We start from the raw sequence: 23329 nt of genomic DNA, 5'->3' as shown, positions 1-23329 counted from the left end.
TGTATCCAGTGCTAGGCGGAATCTAAACAGCGTCATAGATATCAAGATAACCTTGCCTTAACGTATACTCCGCCATGCGCATGCGCGGACATCACTGTGGCGGTGGTAGAGGGCGCAGCATATCTAGATAGATGCACAAAACAGGAGTCCGACTGCACACAGGCCTCACACGTTTCGCCTTTCGGCTGAAGCAATAGGGTGTGTCACCACATTGCTTCGATGATAATCGCCTTAACGTCGATAGTTATTATGAGAGGTGTTCTGCCAAAAATTTTTATCAGCACTGCTTAAGCTCGCTTGGCTGTGCCTACTTATTTCAAGGCAACCAAACAGGTTCACTTGTGGGAGGAAGCATTTTAGATCGTGTGTCACGAGGACCACAGGCGTTGAGTACGGGATTTTACTTACGCGCGGAAGGCTATATATCGAGCAAACAGGCCATTACATGAATACTGGAGCAACAAAAAAACACAATCGTTCCATGAAAAATAAAGCCATTTCAAGTTTTTCGGCACACTGTCCGCCCTGTGCTTGTGACGTCTTCCTTCTTAGTGTCTGCATTATGGGTAAGAGTGGTGACAGGATTCTGCGCGAGTTTTTATATGAAAAGAAGGATAAGGCTTGTGTGAGTGAGAAGTTCACAGTGTTACAGCGGAATAAACAAAAGTTATTCGCAGTTTTTAGGTTGTTCTTGTATGCACTGCAAGGTGAGTAAGGCGCTCCTTTCCATTAATGCTTGGTGCAGTCTTCGACACAGCGACAAATAAATTTATTTGTGGCTTCGTGCTTTTCCTGTGGCTTCTTCCTTTCTCCCGTCTAATATGTGCGCTTACCTGTCCAGCAAGTGTGAACGAACTAGCCCAGTAGCGTTCTATTAAGCCTTGCTATACAAATTTGTATTTTCTTGAGGAAATAATTACAAAAGACTTTTGTCGAGTAATAGGCCTAAAGAAAGCTTTTTATAAAAACAAAGCCTGGCTGCGATTTTATGTAGCGTAGTTGTCGCCTATCATATATCATACACCGTGCAGTTCGAGATATAATTTATCAACATGAATAAAAAACGTATGCATTTCAGGGTACTTAATTCATAAAAGATTATTGAAGAAATCTTTAAACACTGCTCTAAAATGGCAGTGAGTTTTTCGCTGCTTCAGCTAGTCAGATTCTCTAAATTTTTTATAACGTTGTACTTGATTTGCTAATTTATAGCTTATATATACGCACCGGTTCATTTATAGGCAAACTTTAATGTCAATTTCTGCTTTGCACAAGTTTCTCGTGCTTGGCGCGAGCCGAAACAAAAAGCTTGTTTCTCTTCCGCCGAGAGTTATTTGCAGGTGTTGCTATGAGCTCTTCGAACAAAGCAATTAATCCCCGTGCTATCTTCATCGTAAACACTGCAGGTATTTACATATTCTCACATATTCATCAAACATAATGATGCTAAGAAAAGTATAGACCGTAAAAACATTATACTTTGCGACTAAATTTGTTCTGTTCTTTTAAAAAAACATATGCTCTCTTCCACAAAGCGATCATCATTGCATGCTGTGTCGTACATGATACAGTAATAAATAGTTGTCTCATAGATCCACCTGCTTGATTTTCTGGTTCGAAACATAGCAGTAGGCTAATAAAAAAAGAAACAACCTGGTTATTTTTGCCCGGTGAATTCAAGCGTATAACTAATTACAAAGAAGGCGCCAAATAAAACAACAGATGAAGGAAGGAGGCAAGAGACAACCACGTAGGCGCTACGTGGTTATCTCGTGTCTGCTTCCTTCATCTGTTCTTTTATTTGGCGCCTTCTTTGTAATCATGCATAACCAACTCGCCCACCAGCACGTGCTCGGTCAAGCGTATAAACTGCGAAAATAACATCTTTATTTACAAAATTGCTGCAGATTGTATGACCAGCTGCCGCTGTGCATATTTCAAAGAAAATATCTCAAGGTTTATTTCCAGTGCTGCAGTCGCTAAGGATTTCTTCGCAAGATAACATATTCCAAGTGAACATATGTATTAAATATAATTCACTATGCGGTTAGTGAAAGCGAAGAGACACATTTCGCTCGCAGCCTAGTAGGCGTAGAGTGTCTAGACGTGACGTTTCAAGTCTGTTCTTCTTTTAATCACTCCTTCACTTTTCCCGTGCAGGGTAGCAAACAACACGTCTTACTGGTTTAACTTCCTGCGTTTCCATTCTTTTTGACTTTTCTTTTCTTAGAGGTTAAACGACTTTGATTTTTGCAGATAAAGTTGAAACTCGATTTAACGAAGTGATGACTCCGCTGGAATTATTCCGTTAAATCCAGAAGCTCGGAAAAATCTCGTAAGAGATTTTTAGGTCCTTCGAAAACCTAAAATTGTAACGTCGCGACACCCAAAACGTACCGCGGCATTTCTATTTGCCGCTAACTTACGCCTTCACGTGCGAAAAAAAGTCGGCGAGGGCAGCCCAACTACCGCCGCCCCTAGCGCAGTCTTCCGGTACGTGAGAACGCTGGCGATTGCTCAGTCCGTTGCTCCATTCATGGGCGCGGCGTTCAGCCTCGTCAAAATAAAGCTGGGGCCGTGACTTTAACTCGATAGCATTAGAGTGCACGCTCGAAGAAAAACACGTCTGCGTCATAATTAGAAAGAATTCACAGCGTTTTTTTTATTTATTTATATGTGGAAAAGCTTCGCTAATCGGATTTAATGCAAGCTAGCTTCGCTATTTTCGGTAGTTGACAACATTGAACCCTATGGGTACTTGCCGGGGAACAAAAACTTCTTCGTTAGATCGAAAATATTGTAAAATCGGGTTTCGTTATATAATGTTTTAAATGTATGACAACTGAATTTTCTGCACTTAAGCGAATGCTGACATTTACATTTAGGTAATGTTGAAAGAGGATTAGGGCGTGAATTAACACGCCATGTCGCTTGTCTCCCTCAGAAAATGCAATAGTGGCCTCAGAAACGTTCTTTTGTCTAATACAGAGGGTTGTATAGCGCCAAACGAAAGGACCACCGGAGGAGTCAAGATAATGACCGAAGGCACTAAATTTGTGGTAGACCGGGATAATGTAAGAGAAGCGGGCCAGCACACTTACCCTGGACAACTTGATCATCGACAGCAGAGCCGCTAGCCGTCAACTGTAGAGAAGTGGCGGTCTGGCTAACCACCTTGAGCACAAATCCTTCCAGGTGAGCTGCGAGGACAAGTACGAAAAAGAACCAGCTCATGCATCAGGACCCACACGAAAGTACGAAATGCAGAATAGAGGCCCCATCGCACTCGAGTTAAAGTGAATATTGGGCCAGCTGGCTTACATTGTACATGGTAAACAATTTGACAGTTTCACCCAAAAGGCGAAGCATCGATTGCCATAGCAAATTAGTAGAAAGCTATACCATGTAAGAATAGTAGATTTATCGACCGTATAAACATGGAAACATTCACTTATTATCTGAATTGAGAAGGATGGCGTCAGCGCGCACAAGCAAACATAAACACATCACACTCGATGAGCGCGTACATTCGCTGTGAAAAAATTGGAGGACGCCTAAGCTTCGCCTTCAAGAGTGGGACGCGACAGCGTACCCGTCGACCCGCCAAGGGGTATAAGACAATGCGCTACGGCACAGCGATCACTTACGATGCGTCCCGCATCGGACTTAGCGCCCACCTATCACGCGGTGAGCGTCGAGCAACGCAGCGTTCGGCGCGGCAACGAAACGTGCGCCTGAGCGAACGGAACGAACCAAAGAACTCGGTGTCTCGGAGGGGAAACGATCTACGCCAGCCAAGCGTCGTGATCGGCACGGGCAGAGAGATAGATAGTAATCTAAAGAAAGTAACGGCGCTTGATTCTGCAACCGGGAGCACGGCGAAGCGTCGTCAGGGGAGAGGGAGTCCCGCGACGCGCCTGGCAGCGGTCCCAATGCGCGCGCGGCGCGCCTCCTGTCGGGGCAGCGCCGTACATTGAGAGGAGGGGGTCTTCTGTGTTTGCCGCGAGATGGCTCTGCCTGTGCGGAAAGCGCAGAAGAAATGCAGCGGAAACGCACTTCGCAACTCGTGTAATTGTGACTTCTGTACGTTACATGTTCATAATTACCGATATACACCACAGTATAACTTTCCACGGCTCGTTTCTAAGGCAACACCGCATTCACTAGAGGCGCGTTTGCACCGCTTGGAAGCATCGAACTCGTGGCTGAGTGGTAGCGTCTCCGCCTCACACTCCGGAGACCCTGGTTCGACTCCCACCGGGCCAATCTTGGAAGTTGCTTTTTATTTATGAAGCGCCTGCCGTGAGTTATCGCTCACGGTCAACGCCGCAAACGCCGACGCCGACGACACCGGCTTTTCTGCGAGACGAGCTCCTTAACGCTATCGCATTAAAAGACAGTCTGAGCGAGCGCGCCAGTACTAGCGAGCGAATTGACCTTCTTGCGTTGTATCGTTTCGGCACAAGAGCGGCGACAACGCAGCGCGACAAACGTATGAGCCGTCTGCAGATTCTTTTCAAGATACGGCGCACGCGGCCGTGCAGAGTAGGCACTTGTTGGCGGAGTCGAAGCCGAACCCCTCTCTCCCGCGCTGCCTCCCCACTTCCCTCTAAGTATGGGGCGCGAGATCGCGATCGTACGTTCCCCTTGCTCCCGGTCGCGAAATGCGCAGTTGCTGCCACAGCAGAACACCGCCCCCCCTCCCTCCCTCCCTCCTATCACCCCGCGGCCTTTCGAGCGACGGAAAGCGAAGCATTTGCTCTCCGCTTTCTTCCTTCGTGCGCGCCAGATGGAGCCGCAATCGTCACTCGCACATACAGCCCATGATGGGCGTCGACGGTGTCATCACATTTAAACTTTAAACCTAACCTCACGGCGACGGCGACGGCAAAAATGCGCCTGGAGTGTCCATATACTTGCTTTCGCCATAAAAATTTGCAGTTTCTCCCGAAGGGAGAATCATTGAGAGAGGAATCATTGACAGAGATAGCAAGGTTTACCGCTACGCTTCGGCTCCTGAGACGGTGTTCTAACTATGCGCGGGTATGACATGTTGACGTAACGTGGCACGCAAGGCAATGCTTCTGGGCCGAAGGAACAGCGTCTCGGCATCTACCCGGCGTCTCACAACGCTGGAGGATCAGGCGCGCAGTCGGGGGCGTTACAGACGTCCAACCCCGATGAATCTGGAGGTGAGACAGATGGGAAACCATCGGCAACAGTTTCGGCCCAATGCCAGAATAGATAACGTTAGCTTGACGTTACTGTCCGTTCAGCTCAGACCAGTGCACACACTAAGGAGTCCAACAGGAACGTTAGTGTGCTTATAGCGCACGTGGGCCCGGCACTCATGCCAGCAGCAGAAGGCAGAACGCTGTTCTTGCTACGCCACTGGGCGGCCTGAGTGGAGTGCGGGTTTTACGTCCACTTTGCTTCATTGCTTTTAGCACCCAAACGTACTCCGCGTCTTTTGCAGACACACTGATCCTCCACGCGCGAGCCATGCAAGCGCCATCGCACGCACCACTAGGACCACACGATAGCGGAGGAATCGATGGCGGAAATGTGGCTCGAGCACGCGTATAATTGTGAACGTGCGTAAGAGATTAGGAACGACAGATGAAGGCAAAGGAAATCAGAGGATGCGCGCAGTCCTATTGCAGCAGGGGTGTCACATAGTCTTATGGTGCAGCACATCTTAGCGTTATTAGAGTTGTTTCTTTTTATAAATTGCTTCCACACTTCTTTCTGATAGAAGATCGCTATGTTTATCGTACTAAAATTTCTTTTTTAATATCTGATCGCTGATACGCAGATATTGATGCAGTGGTGTACGAAGAATATGTGAGTGTGGCAGCAGTTTGCAATTCGAAATCTTCACCTCCGCGCAACTAGTGAGGTACTCACAATAGTTAACCCAGGTAACAGCTTTCTCTAGCTTCCACAAGGGTTCTTAGATGTTTGTTTGACGGTACACTAAATATAAGAAATTCTTCAAATGATATTGATAATGTAAAATTTCAAGTGGCACGACAAATGCTATCCGAAAGTAAGAAGGGTAAAGATTAAGGGAATAGAAACATTTGCTAACAACTCGTGCCCTATACCCAACCTATTGTAATCCAAATGTCAGCTCAATCGGTTTTTCATTTTAGCCAACTCGCAGGCTGTTTATAACTCTACGGGCTGTTCTTGGCAAAAAATATGCAAGTCAAGCGCAGACATTGGAATATAAGTGATCCGACGCATACACTTCTGCTTACGTTTATGGTATGTGACGTGTGTGCTAATGAAATGTTTTGTTTACTCATCACAGAGGTCACAAGTTAATTATGCTATTTTCGGCTCACAAGTGATGCCGAAATACAAACATTCAAGCAGGTGGATTCACAATGCGAAACGTACGCGCAGCGATGTCATAAGGACGAAGGCAATGTATGCTGCTAATTGAAGGAGTAATGGCGATGAAAGGCGTAAACACAAGCACGACAAGTATGATGCAACATTCCGGGAATCTGTAGCTCCTGCGCCATAGTGGGACATAGCGATTCTGGAGGACTGGCAATGAATGGAAACTCCCCCATACAAATACCGAATGACTACATCAACCAAACTAAAACAAATCAAATAATCAGTCAAATAAGTCAATATTCGAGTAACAGACCGGCGTACTTTAGAGATACCTGTGAACTAACATTGCAACTTTCAGCTTTTATGTACGAATCGTAATGGGACATGCCCATTCTGGACGATTCCTCATCAACGGGCACACACGTCCAATGACAAATTTTGAGTTTTTAAATCAATGCAAAATTTCAATACAAATCTGTTAAATGTAATTGACCATTCTGTTAACAAAGCGGTTTGCTTTAAAATTGTCTTGAGTCGATATATATGTCCAAGTTTTACGTAAGAAGTCATATTTATTTGCCCGAGAAGTGGTGTGCGTACTTTGTTAGCATACAAAGGTTCTATCAGCTCATTCGTTGGTACTTTCGTTCGCTGCACGTATAATATTTGCATACATCTCCAGAATAATATCCGCCGAGACAGCGGCAGACCCAGCAGCAACCAGGCAGTGACGCCAAACGCGGTAAAGTAGGCAAAGAAAGCTTCGTTTCAAAGACGCTTCGGTACCAGCAGATGAAATTATGGGGAAAATAAAGCAAGGTTTGTGTACGGGCTAGTTTGTATTCCATTGTTCCAAACATCACTTACAGCGCCTTGCCCTTGTATGCGCTGTAAGTGATGTTTGAAACTATGGGAAAACATCTCTTTTTGTCACGGCAAAATATCGGAGAGAAATATTAGTAGTCAAGTATGCAAACGTTGCCAGAGATATCCTTTGTTGTCTGTTGAAGTAGTCTTACCTTTATTCGCAAGCACTTCAGTAGAGCCACGAGTAGGTTTGGTGAAAATTCACAACGTTACCTGTAACTGGTGAAGGAAAGTTAAGTTGGCACCACCACTTGTTTTCAGCTTTTGTTTACTTTCTGGCTTACCGATCTCAAGTCACCGTTTAGAAGGCCTGTTTTAGACTCAGCAATGGCTCTTTTCTGATCTATAAAACGTTCTTCTAGAATACATTCAAAATATTGTCAAATGAGTGACATAAGTCGTGTCGCGCGTGCCATTATTTCTTATGACGCTAGCGTTTCGCCAACTTTCGCGTTATAAGTTAATTGTCCGCATAAAACTTGCGATGACCGTAACTACACGGGATAACACTGCTACTGTGAGGCACCTAAAATTGTAACTTGTGCAAGCTGCACGGTGGTACAGTTCTATAGTGGTGGCGTTTCCGAAAGCATTTCGAAAGCCATCACAGGAGATGCTGTAAGAGACGAGGAAGACGTGTGCTTTGCAAGGACATTGTTTGAAAGCAATAGCTACTGTGGGAGCCTGCCGCTGCCGCAGTAAATGGGTTCTGCACAAAATGAATCATATAAGTTACTGCCGATTTTGCGATGTCTGCTTCTAGTAAATCCACACGTTCCGCAAGGCGCATCACGTCACTACAGGGTACGGATTGCTGTCCAATGGTGTCGATGCCTACGGTCAGAAAATGGCGGGTGGTTTGCCGCATCCAGATCCTGGCAGCCGAAAACCACGGATTTAGCCCAGGAGGCTTTGTTAGTATGACAACAAGCACTCTCCTTTTGCCAACAAGGCCGTTTTCGAGAAGACAAATACCCGTGGTCATCCAATTTGGAGGAAATAATCTCCACAGCTGCCAAACAAACGTATATACATCGCAACTTACCAACTTTATATACTTCGCAACACTTCTCTATGAGCAGTGCTTCAGACGAGTGTGATGTAGAAAGTACAGAATTATTTTACTGCCTGCTCACATCGGGAATAGTCTAGATTGCCTTCAGAACCAGGGCAACTGGACAATGCGGAAATGTCGTCCGCGGAGCAATCCATAGTGTGGGTGCTCTACTAGGACGCAACCTAAATTTAGCACCACTTCATCATCATGATCATAATCGGAGGAAGGGCTCTCCCAGCGGTCTCTAATTTCCCCTACCTTACGCTAGCTTATTCCAACTTGCGCCTGCGAATTTCTTAATTTCAGCATCCCACCTAAATCTTCGACTGCGCTTCCCTTCTCTTGGGACCAATTCTGTACCTCTAGTGGTACACCGGTTACCTGCCCTCCGCATTATGTGACCTGGCCAGCTCCATTTTTTTTTTCTTAACTTCAAGTAGAGTATTGGAAATCACCGTTTGCTCTCTGGTCCAAACCGAGTTCTTCCAGTCTCTAAATGTAACACGTAACAATTTTTGTTCCGTCGATCTTTTCACGTTCCTTCACTTGTACTCGAGCTTCTTTGTTAACCTCCGAAATTTCTGGCCAATAAGTCTCTGCCCCCCCCCCTCCCGCACTCAAACAATAATAACAGTCAAGTATACGGTAAAATACGTTCTACAATACGTGAAACATCACGCGCCGCCAATCTCAGCTGGCAGAACATTACACTGCGAAATTGTGCGCGTAAAAAACGATAGTTTCAAAAGGTTGTCGATGGAAAGCAAAATAACATGAATTCTATTTAAGGCGTTATATTTCGCCTTAAACATTGTGCGTTCGTTATCATTGGTGTTTGCCTTTCGACATGATCGGTGAGAGGTGTAGTGGGGAAACATAAACATTCCATGACATTGATCTAGTGAGCAGTGCGGTGCATAAACACTGAATAAGATCACGCATTGCAATAGTAATTGGGACAATTGTAGGCATCACATTTAGTTCTGTATAATATACATAACCTCTTCAGAAATGCTTCGGTTCACATAGATTAAAACATTCACGTTGAATCTGCATTAATCTTGAAGGCAACGCCTTCCTTCACAAGTTACTGCCAGTTTTCCGTATCCGCCATTTGTTAGTAGAGCATCTCGTCTAACGTTTCTCTCGTCTCGTATAACGCTTGTCTCATCTCATCTAACGCGTTTATCTATCTCTCTAAACGCGGCGTTTTCGGATACCTGATGCCTTACTCCGCTGTTTTTTGTTCGCTTCGTCCAGAACTGGCATATGTTATTTAGAACAACTGTGGAGTGGGGTGCATAAGCAAATTGGGCTAGCTCAGGGACGGTTTTTTGAATTGTGTACGATAGATATCTTCGGTGTAAGGCGTACCACTACTACTTTGTCAATAAATGGAAACTTGGTACGCTCTGTTCCAGGATCCGATGTTAAGACTAATTTTGTTCTGTATAAAATTATGGAAGGAAGTATTCATGGGCTTGACCTACTATGTGGCATTAACTTGCACGTTCCAGCGATGCTAACATGTCATTTCGTGTCCTTTGCTGCACACAAGCAAATGGAAGGCTCGCATTTGCAGCGAATACAAATACTGTGCAGTACCCCATCTTACGCTTACATTGATTCCTTTGCCAGCTAAGCCGAGTTTGTAAGAGAAAGCTTTAGCTCGCGCTAAACTCCGATGCAACCTATTTAAATGCATCACAAAATGATTTTCTGAGATAACCCCTGGCTCAATTCTAAAGTAATTTCTAGCGTTTGAGGGATAAATTTAAGTTGTAGTAACTGTTGGAAGCTAAGTTTTAACTTAAGGTCGGCATTTTTTACAAGAGTTATGAAAACTTGGTAACTTGGACAAAAGGAACAGAACGAAGTTTGCAAGTCGGTAACTGTGCCCCCAGAGAAACAGATATCTCAGTTCTGTCAAATGCATCGGTTAGAACATCCAAAGTGAACAAGTTCGATGCACAAATTTCCATTTTACGTGATCTTAATCCAATATTTGCAAGTGTTTTACAAACGTCCTACTAACATATTATTGGTGTATTTAGGGGCTACGTGTATTACATCAATTTTGTTCGCTTTAGCTGGATAATTACATGGAACTTAAAAAGCTGTGATACAAGTCTTTATTGCTGAGTTAGAGTTGTGAACTCCCTAGTTTCATTTTCTGAAAAGGTCCGATTTCCAAAAATGTTTACAAAGGCAATTTGCGGCCTAAATAAAAAATACGCTTGCAACATTCGCTAGCTTTCAGCGTTTTCTTTCATCAAGTTGTTGTTTCACCAAGTTGTACTACTTGGCGTATACATATCTTTTAGGTACCTATACATTGTGTGGATGTTTGTCTGATTATTGACTTGTTGACATGCAATTGTACCGTTGTTACCATGCACCATATGATAAACCTAGTGATGTTTTGGGCTGTAATGACGACATACATGCATGCTTGCATGCAACTATGTATGTATGCACTTACGTACGTACGCACGCAGTAGCCAATTTCGTGTGTTGATGACGAAGATAGTGCAGTTTAAGCAGGTGACAAAACTGATCATAATGACTGTTGAGGATCATGAACCAAAATAACTTATTCTGAGAGCCGCCAGAGTGACGGTGACTATGATAATAATGATGATGAGTGTGATGATGATGCGATAATAATAATGATCACTATGATGACGATGATGGTGATGATGACTGCGGACGACTCCAAGGAGAACGTTGGCTTTCATCGACTTTCACTAGAGGAGTAAGCGCCTTTCAACTTTTTTTCTCTTGCTACCATCAGGTGCAAAGCACACTCGACGGGAAGTTTCCTGGAACCAGAAGCACATTGAGGCCACAGTGGGTGGGCCAGTGGATGTATACGCACCCCGCACGATGAGTGCGACGATCCGTCGGTCGTTGGCGAGCCGGTTGCGCACCTGGCAGGTGTAGTTGCCGGCACTGGCGGCGTCCACACGCCGCAGGCTCAGGCTGCCGTCGCTGGTCAGCTCGGTTTGGTTGGAGCGTGACACGGGCACCTCGCTGCAGACGTGGACACAATGGTGCTTCCGCAAAATCACCAAACTTCCGTGACTGACTCACTTGACTCACCCACCGCAAAAAGCGCCTATGAGCCTCCGACCGTTAGGTACCTAAAATACCACGAGATACGTAGGAGAACCCCCGTACTTCTGAAAAGCACCAAATAGGAGAAGTTCCTCGGTTGCACAGCGTGTAACCGAGGAATGGACAACGCAAAGAGAATTCCTCAAAATTTGAATAAATGACCGTTCATTTTTCAGAGCGAGGAATACGCGCGTACAACACCGCATCGCCAAACATTCTTGAGCAGAAAACGAAAGTTAAGCTTTGTCATCCCTGCATCTCTCCGTTATGTGGCCTTTACTGATTTTATTCATATTAAAAGATTTCATTTGGTGCTTATACACCGCTTCTAGGTTAAACCCAGTTGAATATAAATCAGATCACCCAATCTCAGCAACCTGGTGTGCACGAGCAGATGGTATAGTACGGTTGCCGGGATGATTTATGACTCAAAACAGCGTCGGCAATGGTTAGTTCCCAACCAAGTATTTCCTGTTCAATAAAGTCGATATTATTAATATTGACTTTCACGTTCACTTACAATTTAAAGAAAAAGAAAAAATGTTTGCATAGATCTCTAAAGCTCAATTTCCCACAGTATCCAAGATTTACTCACGTGGTTTCTCGGCTCCGTTGTTGTTCTGCTTTTTTTTTTTGCTTTTTCTAACCCTTCTAAAGTCTCATTCACTTAAGTAGCACCGTATTCTGAAACCAACAGAGTTCATATAACAACGAAAAGCAAACGCATAGGCTAGCGTGAAGAAGACTGAAGAAAATTTTTTATAAGGTGCTTAATATTTTAGAAGCACTGAGCCAAACAACGTGGGAAGTATTTAGGCAGCGCATCGATTCGGTTATATTTTCCGGCTTGAACGTGGAAAAGTTTCACCCAATTACCCGTGCTTCCATTCCCAGTGCACGGGCGCCGTTCCCAAGAATCGGCAGCTGAGGTGCACATCCTCGGCTGGCGCCACTTGGACGATCTCGTCGAAATCCACGATACGGGCAGGCACTGCGTACGTCGCGGACAAACACATCAGACGCCACACAAGCCTTCTGCCAAGAGAGGCTTCAACAGGCGTGCACAGCACCGCTAACGACCAGTAGGAAACCACGTCGCATAAGTCACTATCGACAATTATGTATGCATCACATCACCAGAAGGAAGAAAAAAAGAGAGAAAAGGCAAAGTGCAGCGAATGAAAGAATCTTTGTAATGAGCAAGTGCAGGTGTAGACAAAAGTTCCATACAATCTCTAGTAATGGCTGCACCCGTGTATGAGCCGCACCACCTAATTCCGAGCCCGAAATATGGAGAGAAAAAAATTCCAACCGAGAAGCAATTATTTTCCGCCGTAGTGGTGGCCTAGCGATGTAGCATCCGCCTCGTATACGGGAGGTACCGAGTTGTAATCCCGGTAGCGCCGAAATCCCACCGGTTTCTTTTAACGCGTATAGATGTACTCTGGCCTGGTGTTCTGCTCCCGCGGGGGTTCACATCTTGAATACGCGGCCCAATAGAGATTTACGAGTCGTCTCTGGGCGCCTTGTTGTGCAACCACAGAAGAGCATCCGCCGCGGCTCTTGGAGGCAAGTGATGCCGTGAATAGGGGATCTTAACGCTCGTAAAGAGCTGTTTGTCCTCAGCCCGAAAGTGTCCCCACCTCAGTAAGTGCACTGAAGAAGAGCGGCAGATTGGGCGAGTTGGTGCTTCTCCATAATCCTTCAAAACAGTGGTAAAGACGCATACCGGACAACAGAATAGCGGATGGGACCACATGGCGCTGACTTACAAATGCGTTTATTGGAATACACACTATGGCTTTGTTGAGGCCTTACATCAAGTGTGCGCGCATGCTCCAAGTGAATAAAAGCACTTGCCATTCCCAAAACATTGCCTCGAGGTCGCGGGTGAAATTATCACCGTTGTTCGCCCCTGTTTAACAAGCCCATTTCCTTCAAATGTACGACTACGGAAGGCTGACTAACACAACCACTACCTTTTCTCTGTATGCGAAAGTCCTCCGCCACTTCCCTTGTATTGCTATCCACATGGCACCTACACGATGGATATGTCCCATGAATCCAAACCGGATCCACATGGCACAAGCAGGATTTTTGTGTCAGAAAAGATCGGTTTACACTCCCCTCTGAAATAGAGCTTTGCCAGGCTTGTAGATTTCTTTTCTAAAAAATTATGGTGCTCCGTTAGCCTCGCATTAATTCATTCGCCTGTCTGCCCTATGCACGTACAGCCACAGGACAAAGGGATTTGGTAAACAACAGCAATCTTACAGAGCAGGGGCTTTTTTTTCATGGTTTATTTCACAACCTGTGTTCTTTCCTACTCCTTTTCTCTTTATTTGGACGGCTTCTCCCACCATAGCAACTTTATTAGGAGCTGATAGCAAAACTTTGACACCATATCTGGCCCCTACTTTTTCAAATCTGTGTCAGAGAGAATGAACGTAGGGCATTCCCATTACTTTTTACTTCTTCCAACCAGGCTAATACAGTGCTCTAAGTAGCGTTTGGAGGGCTTTACCTCCCTGAGGATTTTGCCTGCACATGAGACAAGGACCGAGCCCTCGAAACCGGCCTCCCTGCATCGATGTATGTGAGCCTCGAGACTACTGCTCATTTCATGACAAGGATTCTTGACGGCCATACCCATGCAGACGGGTACTATCCCATTTTCACAAGTTTTGAGCGGCATCACCTGTAGTTGAACAGGGGCTTCTCGCTCCTAGTGAACTACTGCAAACACAGGTGGCCTTGTTCGAAGCTTAGCTTTAAATCTTTAAATCGAAGCTTAACTATAAATATTGTAGTATTCAACGTTTTGGGTCTTCATGCGTGAATTTGAGTCCGGAACCATTTTATTTTAAAAACATCAAGCGCATGTGGCATACTTTCAGGTTCGAAGGATTCTACAAGCACAGGAAAATCATCTACAGACCTAAAAATTGTGCATTAAATTACCGGCCAAGTGTTCTACCACTTTCTTGTCAACATGGCTCAGAAACATATTACTTAGGAGTGAGGGTACTTTGGCACCTATAAACACACCACACATTTGGATGCATGTTTGGCCTTCCCTAAAAGCGTACGTGGTGTTGAGGTAGAAAGACAGGAGTTCTAGGAAGGATCCAGCGTTAATTCGTGATTCGTTTTGAAATACACGCTCATCATTTTCCTCCTCAATGCATTCATGAACGTACTGCAGGAGCATGTTACGCAGAAGGGAAAAGAACAAATCTACGTCTACACTGAAACTGGGACATGCTCTTGGATTATCTTTCATTGGGACCTTTACGATCCCATTTGAATTACGAACCACCCGTACAAATATCATTGTTGATTAACCATTGATATATTGTGGGAGAATTGTTGAAACAGCAGACTTCAAATAATTTTCAACAACAATTCAGTTCACTCAACCCTTGCACAACAATATTACCATAGAGTGTTCTCAATAAACAATTTATTGGGTAATTTGTGTTGATTTTTCTAGTTGATTTTTTGTTGTGTAGCAGTTGAGTCCCGCACACAATAATTAGCACTCGCACATGAAGACATTCTAAAAATGTATTGCGAAGCGTTCCAGCATCATTCCTGTCACTTTGCGGCAGGTAAGTTCTTCTTTCGCCTCGCTTTCATTGAAAGAAAATAATGTGTGACCGATGGGGTAGAATCGAACGTCGGCCGTCGAGCCCGGTACTCTAACCAGTAGGCCACGAGCGCGCATACTCCTCTCATTCGAAAGCCAATGAGCTCTGAAATGCTTGACGCGTGCGCCGCGTGCCACTTCCTCGTGCTGTCGCTACAGCTGGCACTTGGAAGCGCCTGTCTCCGGAACCGCCCCACTTTCATAGCCGTTTTCGCTACGTAAAAACTCAAATGTTAGACTACATTCATGACCGTCTAAGTTCATAACGATTTATTTGTTGGCCGGTGTACAAATGCCATTGTCGTTTTAACATACACTAGATGACATAGCCATTGGTACGATACAAAATGAGCGCGTTTCGGGGAACAGAAGGATTACAAAATTCACCTGCAACCACGGTGACTACGCGCATGTGGAGTTCCCCAAAAGTACACACGGCGGCAGCGCGGCCGGTGATAAGACAGGCGCGGGCACGCGACGCCGTTACCTTCGAGCATCGGACGCGCTGTGGGAACCGTAGGATGCAAGCGCGCACACGCTACAAACATACACGTGTGAGGTCTTCGAATTTCCTGCGACGTACCCTCTGTCCGTACAGTAAATATAGTTCTTTTATCCAATGTCCATGGTACTAGAGATCAAAGAACAAAAGCGCCTTGAGATCGCGGCGCGCAGCCGCTATAACCACTGACTACAAATAGCTTTGTATTCAGCAACAGCCGCAACAGTATCACAGCTAGTCGCTGTATCTTCGGCTGCTCCCGACTCTCGCCTTGCAAGAAGCACATGATTTATTTGAGCCTCGCCAAACTGTCGTCCTCTCGTATACCAAGCATGCAGGTATCGTATGTTCAGTCAAACAGAAGAACACCAAAGGAAAATAAAAGAAATACAGGTACCGAACTCTTATCATACCTTACTTGTCACTTCGTCATCTGCGAAGGGGCTACAAACTATTTTAGAAGCGTTACTATTGTGAAATTAGCAAAATTAGTAGTAATTTTTCTTTGAAGGTGGCGCTACAAATGTCAAGGAAGCGTTCGGGTGTGTGTGTGTGTGTGTGTGTGTGTGTGTGTGTGTGTGTGTGTGTGTGTTTGTGTTGTGTGAGAGTGTGCGCGCGCGTACGCGGTCGCAACCATTGTACCTTCGTTTTGCGCACACTTTTGCAATAGTAGACATGGTTACCTCTAGTTTCGTAGTCGCTTTTTTTGGTCGTAGTATTTATTATTTACGCTACAAATTAGGTTGTTCTTAAAAATTTATGAAGGTTAGTGGATGAGAAATTATTTCTAAATGTTTAGCGGTTTTTCAGTGCCATTCTTTTGTGTTTGAAAGGTTTTTATAACTCAATACGACAGTCAAGCTGTGAACGGCCTTAGGACTCAGTTACTTGGTTGCACCTTGCAGCTGTGCGGTGGTTCACGCCTCGTCCTTTTTGATGAAAGTATTGTTTTCTTTTCGGACATCATGACGCACATTTTAGTTTTCATGACGCACACAACGGGCCATCTAAGCACAATCGACTTTCAATGGTAACTTAACAATTATTCAATAATAATATTTGGGGTTTTACGTGCCAAAACCACTTTCTGATTATGAGGCACGCCGTAGTGGAGGACTCCGGAAATTTTGACCACCTGGGGTTCTTTAACGTGCACCTAAATCTAAGCACACGGGTGTTTTCGCATTTCGCCTCCATCGAAATGCGGCCGCCGTGGCCGGGATTCGATCCCGCGACCTCGTGCTCAGCAGCCCAACACCATAGCCACTGAGCAACCACGGCGGGTAAACAATTATTCAACACTGAGATACCCAATTGTGTTTTAATTAAATTTCAGTGGCCAATATTCAAGAGCCCTCAACACTCAACCCAACAATTCTCCAACAAACTCTGAATAATTTCTAAAAAAAAAAACTCAACATTGACCAACGATATTTCAATGCTTCTCAGTAATTTTTTTTTTTTGTACGGGCAGGGCCGGTTCTCCCACGTTAAGCGGCGCAGGTGTTTAAGTGGGTAGAAATAACTATCTGCCAAATGAGTTGGTCGGAAACAATTGCCTCGAAGGAGACTTCGGGTTTGGGCGTCTGGGCCACGAAGATGAATTTCAAGAACGGGTAGCTCGGCGTTTTTTACCTTCTTTGCTAGCGTTTCAAGATTGAACTCTAGCAGCAGAGCTACTGCCTCCTCATTGCAACGAGTCGGGTTGTTTTTACCGGCCGAAAATTCTTGGCAACTGTATTATGGGCCTTTTCAGCATCAAGTTCTTCAAATAAGACTGCAAAGAGCCCGTCATTGTCCGACTGCACCGCTCGTAAACGTTTATCGCATAAATAGGTAACCAGAAAGCGAAACCGATTGCTCTGTCCCTTAGGCAGCCCGCTAGATGCTACAGCATCCACTCATTCAGCAACACAGGCTGATCTCTCAACTTCTAGGGCATTTGAAGACACAATGCCAGCAAAAGCAAGTTTTTAAACAGTCTTCATACCGGTTTCTAGAAAGAACCTCGGTCCCAAGCGAAGGGTCTACTCCTGTTGAGGATCCACGGTGACGTCTCCAAGGACCAAAAGCTTTTCTTCTGCTGACCGTCGCTTGGTAGTTTTGGAAAGCGAATGGCGGACGATATTTCAAAGGAATTATCTTGTGCGGTCTGTAGTCTTACACATCTCGCGAAAGATGCGCTGTTTCTGGCGTTGGTCACTGACGCCGCACTTTGTCCTCAGGATGCCCTTGAACTGTTTCGCCTGGCGCCACCATTCGCTTTTGAGAATCTTGCAGATTCTCTCGGTGTGTCCCTCTCACGGGCGCAGGAATCCAAATAGGGCTTGCAGATCCGTAGGGCCCGTTCCGTGACGGCACTGCCAAGATGCAGTGCGAGTTCGGCAGATGCAAACGCCGGTGAGCGGAGACACAAAAGCTGGGTCTGACAAGTGAATGTTTTGACACATAAAAGAAGCCCGCCTGCTAGAAAAAGCTGCTTGTTTAAAACGGGTGAATAACGGTGTTAATCTCACCCGCGGCCACGAAGCAATGTTTTTGGAATGACAAGTGCCTTTATTCACATCGAGCATGCGCGCACGCTTGATGCAAGGCTTCAAAAAGGCATCGTGTTTTTTCCTATAAATGCAGGTGGAAGTCACCACCGTGTGTCTTCCATCCTCTATTCTGTTGTCCAGTGTGTGTCTTTAGCGCAGTTTTTAAACATCATCAATGAGTGCATTTGGAGTGCCACATGGGAAATGACCACCATGGGAGTGGCCCAAGCATCACTTTTTTCTTTGTGCTCACGGGGGTTTCAACGGGAATTTAGGGCGCAGGCTCATTTCCCAAGCATATGACCCCTAACAAAAGCCGAACGCCAGGGCGCGATATACACTTGTGTCCATTTGAGTGGTCTAATATAGGCAGCGGACACGGCAAACAACGCGGATAAAGCGATACAGGACAAAGCGCTTAGTTACAACAAAGTTTAATGATAGGCGATGTAAATATGTACATATGCCAAGGGGCATGCCGATGCATGAAATCGCAAAGCTACTGAAAAACTAATAAAGGCACAATCCTGTAATAAGCCAACGTAAGAAAAGCTAGAAAATGAAACTAGAGTGACTGTAGACTGGGTTTACAAGTTACCGGCCCCAAACCCCGCCGCCGCGCGCGCTTCAAAAACGCAAGCTCATTGCTGTGCCGTTTCTGCTGTACGCTGCCTATCTGCAGTCATGGATTATCAACATTTCCACTCGCGTACCCTTTCAAACTACGAATGGTACCAAAAACAATAGCAAGCATTGCAAACACATCTTTGGCCACAAGGCATACATGCAGAATAGCTTCAGAGTAAGCGAGACTTGTTTATTTTCAAAAAACAGCAGTAATAGCGCCAAGTCACTTCTTTACACAGAGATAAAAATGTGATGCTTCCAGAGGACAGTTGTGCCCTACCCGCCAGCGAAAGGTCACGTGCAACGCGTAATATTTCTTTATTAGTCCACCCTTCACGTAAAGCACCTTCAATGGGACCTTGAAGTGCTCTAAGCAAAGAAATAAATACGTAAATAAATAGACAGAGAAAGATTTAACGATACGGAATGCAGAGAGCTCGGCCAGAGGTACATTCCTCTAGCCAACTGCTCTGCGTTGGGGGAAGGGAAGAGGGGAATAAAGAGGGAAGAAAAAGACCCATGATGGCTGACGATGAGGAAGAAAGATGTCAGCTTGGACTATTTAAAGCGTACAGTCCCCGCCCGTGCTTTTTAAAAAGTCGAGTAAGGCCTGGGTGGCCTTCAAAGTGGATTTAACGTCTGGCCAAAGGCCTCAAATACCGTCCTCTGGCCGCAGTGGGCTGCCGAGGCGCGTAAGGACGTTGTAGAACTTTTGACGCTCTTCCACGTACTGAGGGCAGTTTACAGACCTATAGTGTCTTTCACATTGCACAGCTCAGAGTCTCGGGACTCGGTGCGTCGCATGAGGTGCACGTACCCACGCGTTAACGCCACCCCAGCTTAAGTCTGTGCAGGAGACTGGCATACCTGCGTTAAATTTTGGATGGGGGCATAAATTTCGTCCAATCTTTGGAGTCGTCAATGGTGATTATTCGGATTGTCCCATTACCTTTCTGTCTCTTTTCGGATGACACTTTAGAGAAGGCAGTTGGCATGAGCTCTTGAAAAGGAATCGCGAACAGTGGCTCTGGTCCATCAAGCGACTTCTTCACTACACCATGAGCCAGTTCACTGCTCTGTACACCACAGTGACAGGCAACCCAGTGAGATGTAATGTGGTCGCCGTCCTCCTCCGCTAACTTGTATAGCTCCCTGTCTGAAGACTCAATACTCCGTAACATCTTTCTTTCATTACGACTATAAGCATCTGCAGAGCTGATTTCGCATCACCAAAGACTGTCAATACTTGAGGAGCCTGTCGCAAAATATAATGCACCGCCTCTCTCATTGCCACTAGTTCCGTGGATGTTGGTGTCCTTTTGTTTCGCAAACTAAATTGTCAAATGACTTGATGCGCAGGCACGACGAAAGTCGCACCTGACGCATATGACGAGGCCGATGCGCCTGTATATACGTTGATCGATGAGCCATTTTTTTACATATATTCAAGCGTTAGATCTCAGGCCCGCAGTAGGCGTTCGTGATTTTCTAGAAATTCCTGGAATTTAGAGATGTATCTGTATTTTGGACATTACCCATGAGAGCATGCGTGGAAGGTCAGCAGAGGCAAAGTATGATGTTATGGCAGATACTTGGCATTTATTGACTATCAAAAAAATGAGTCCGGCCGTATTTCGGGAAGTGTCAATAAGGGGTGGCCTCGGTGACGGCACGGCAGTCCCAGGAATAGTCGCAGAGTTTCGCATCGCAGAAAGCCACGTATAGAGGTGACGCCAGCTTTCTCAGTTGTACCATACACTGAGATGCAACGTCGAACAACTAGACATGTTCTCGGCATCTGTGCTTGAGCTCTTAACAGTGCATACAAACATCACGGGCTCATATTTGATAAAGCTGGCAGGCTATACTGTATGTAGCCAATGTAGCAAGCCTGGCACAGCCACAGTAGTGACTGCTCAGATGGGCCCCTCTTATATCGGCCAGAAAGCGATAAACTTGAGCAAATCTACCTAATTTCGTCTGCAACATCACCACATGCTTCGACCATGAAACACTGCGGTCAATGACAAAGTCCAGGTACCTAAGATGGGTCGAATATTGAATGAAATCGCCTTTGATAATAATTGAATACCAACACATAAGCTTTCGGTGTCTCCATTGCAGCGCACTTATCTGTGGCCAGTTGAGGTCTTTGGCGATTGCATGTGCTGAGATGCTAAGAAAACAGCTTGCTGCAATCTTGCACAAAGTGGCGGTCACGTGCCTCCGGACGCCCATATGCATGTGTCTTCGGTGTAGGTACTGGTGCGTACTGCATCAGGAATTATTTCCGCAAGGCCAATAAGAGTAACATTGAGAAGGGTCGGGCTGAGCTCTCATCGTTGAGGCACTCCGCGGTCAACAACGTGCCGTCTCGTTTCGCCATCATTCGTGGACATGAAGAATGTGCGACCATCCAGGTAGTTCACACTTCACATGTAGAGACAGCCGCCGATGCCCAAATTAATGAGGGCATCAAGAATGGTTTCGTGCCATACATTGCCATAGGCACTTTCGATACCAAGAAAAACTGCTCCTACAAGTCGGCGCCTCCTTTTTCGCGTTCGATCGTGCACACGAGATTAATAACCAAGTCTATAGCAGATGTCTCATTTCTAAATCCGGTCCTCATTTGAGGATATAGCTCATTGTTTCCCATGAACCCCACTAATCTAGTTAGCACCATCTGTTCCATCACTCTACCGACACAGCTATGGTCGTAACCCATGGTCGATATGGCCCAAGTCCATGGTCGATAAGATGACAGTTCATAAGGTGCTTTTCCTGGCTTTAGGAGGGTCACCAAACGGCTGGTTACGCACTGCTTCTTGAATTGTACTGGGCAACCAGGCTGCGATATAGTAAGACAGCAGGATTTTCCATTCTGCCACGCCAAGGTCGTGCAGAGCAGTATAAGAAATACCATCAGGTCCGGGTGCAGAGGATCGTCTCGCAGCAGCAAGTGCAGCGTCCAATTATGGCATCGTGAAAGGAAGGTCAAGACGAGCATCTTTAGGAGTTGGTGCGAGTCGATCAAATGTGACACATGTTAAAATATGCGTATTCGTAACTGTCTTACAGAATTCTTCAGCGACCTTCACTTCCGTCACAGCTAAGTGAAGTGCTAGAGCACAGAAGGAATGTTTTTGCTGAGGAGGGGCACGAAGATTTCACACTATCTGCCAGATTCTAGAAAGAGGCTTTCAAGGATTCAGCGACGAAATAAATAAATAAGTACATGTGCAAGTACAATGACTATTTACACTATGCCATGTTAACATGGCCAGAAAAATAAAAAAAGAAACATAATTGGAACCTTTCTGGTACAAATGAAGATAACTCACTATATTTCAGGAAGCTGACTGCGCCTTCATGCGGATTTTAAAGAATGGACATTAGCTGCGCGTTTCATTGATTAGAGTTACCAACGCGACCTCTTGAATTTATTTGCAACTTTCGAGCTTTTCTCGTTTTTATACATTGTAATGTTCTTTCAAATACAAATTTGTTGTATCGTGCGCACTGTGCATGCGAACTTTTAGTATACGCAGCAAGCCTAGGCCGAGAGCTTTTCACTGATAATCAGCAAATGTGAAAAAGCGCAGGCTTCATGCTGAGAAGAATGGTGAGGTTGCCAGTGGTGGCATTTACGTATTTGGCTAAAACAGCGCACTTTCTCACTCTAAGCCATAGGAAACAAACAATTTATGATAACTCAAAGAGAAGCTCATCACTTGTTGAATACAGATCAGGAGGCCCTGAACACGCACCTATAAAGGGAGATATCATAAAGAAGAAGAAGCATGTGCTTGCTACGGTAAAGCTATCGAAATGTTGTAGCATGTTCTATTATAATATGAAGATATCTGCCCAGCGGTCGATTTAGGCACCACTGGCCTCCTTGAAGCCCTTGATTCAAGCGAGAGCAGGGGGAATGTAAGCATGTCGGCAATAGAGATTTGATGAAGGCGATTGAAATATTGGTGCAAGAAAAGTTCAGAAACAACAAAACACGGAGACGTAGAAAAAGAAAGTTTACAAAAGGGGATCAGAAAATTTGGTTCTGGGAATTCATCATGTTTTTTTTTTCTCCTTTTCTTCTTCTCTTTTTTAACCTAGGTAGGACTTTAGGCAGTATAATAGTAAGAGCTCGGTGGCGCTACCCACCGCCCCGTTCCAAAGGGGACGCTCATAACATCCATCCATCCATCGATCCACTTACCTTGATCGCTAGTAGTCTGAGCAACTATCTTGCTGGGTGGACCCTCGCCGACTCGCGAAGACGCCGTGACCCAGACTTCAACCCTGGTGTTTCGAGGAACCAGGGTCAGGTTGTACTCCAGTTTGCTCGTAGGCACTAGTTTTACCGTCGCATTCTGAGGGACATGACAAAGAGAGAACAGAAGTTCAGCAGCAAGAACGCCAGCAGCGAGCGTTAGTCTTTGAAGAAGATTCAACGAACCTGTTTGTCCAGTGTCTTGGCATAAATAGAGTACATGGTAATAAGGCCATTGCGGTGAACAGGCGGCTTCCACGCCACCAGCAGCGAAGTAGCAGAAACAATCAACACTTTCAAGTCTTCTGGGGCGTCCGGAACTGGAACAGAGCATAACAAAACAGTA

The 23329-nt window shown here is 45.4% G+C and overlaps 1 protein-coding gene across 2 annotated transcripts in view; it reads right to left on the bottom strand.

Annotated features, from left to right (window-relative positions):
• The window catches only part of LOC135917152 (cell adhesion molecule Dscam1-like), a 1023231-nt gene that overhangs the window by 517945 nt on the left and 481957 nt on the right, over window positions 1-23329 (bottom strand). For both annotated transcript variants that reach the window (XM_070536836.1, XM_070536837.1), the window contains exons 26-30: window positions 23170-23303; window positions 22930-23083; window positions 12269-12383; window positions 11154-11308; window positions 3102-3200 (exon numbers count right to left, since the gene is read on the bottom strand). In XM_070536836.1, the coding sequence (XP_070392937.1) occupies window positions 3102-3200; window positions 11154-11308; window positions 12269-12383; window positions 22930-23083; window positions 23170-23303 (657 nt within the window). The remainder of the gene's footprint in view (window positions 1-3101; window positions 3201-11153; window positions 11309-12268; window positions 12384-22929; window positions 23084-23169; window positions 23304-23329) is intronic.

This window comes from Dermacentor albipictus, chromosome 4, assembly GCF_038994185.2.
Source record: "Dermacentor albipictus isolate Rhodes 1998 colony chromosome 4, USDA_Dalb.pri_finalv2, whole genome shotgun sequence".
Taxonomy (NCBI): domain Eukaryota; kingdom Metazoa; phylum Arthropoda; class Arachnida; order Ixodida; family Ixodidae; genus Dermacentor; species Dermacentor albipictus.
Note: the sequence above shows the minus strand (reverse complement) of the source record. Positions and strands in the feature narration are given on the sequence as shown.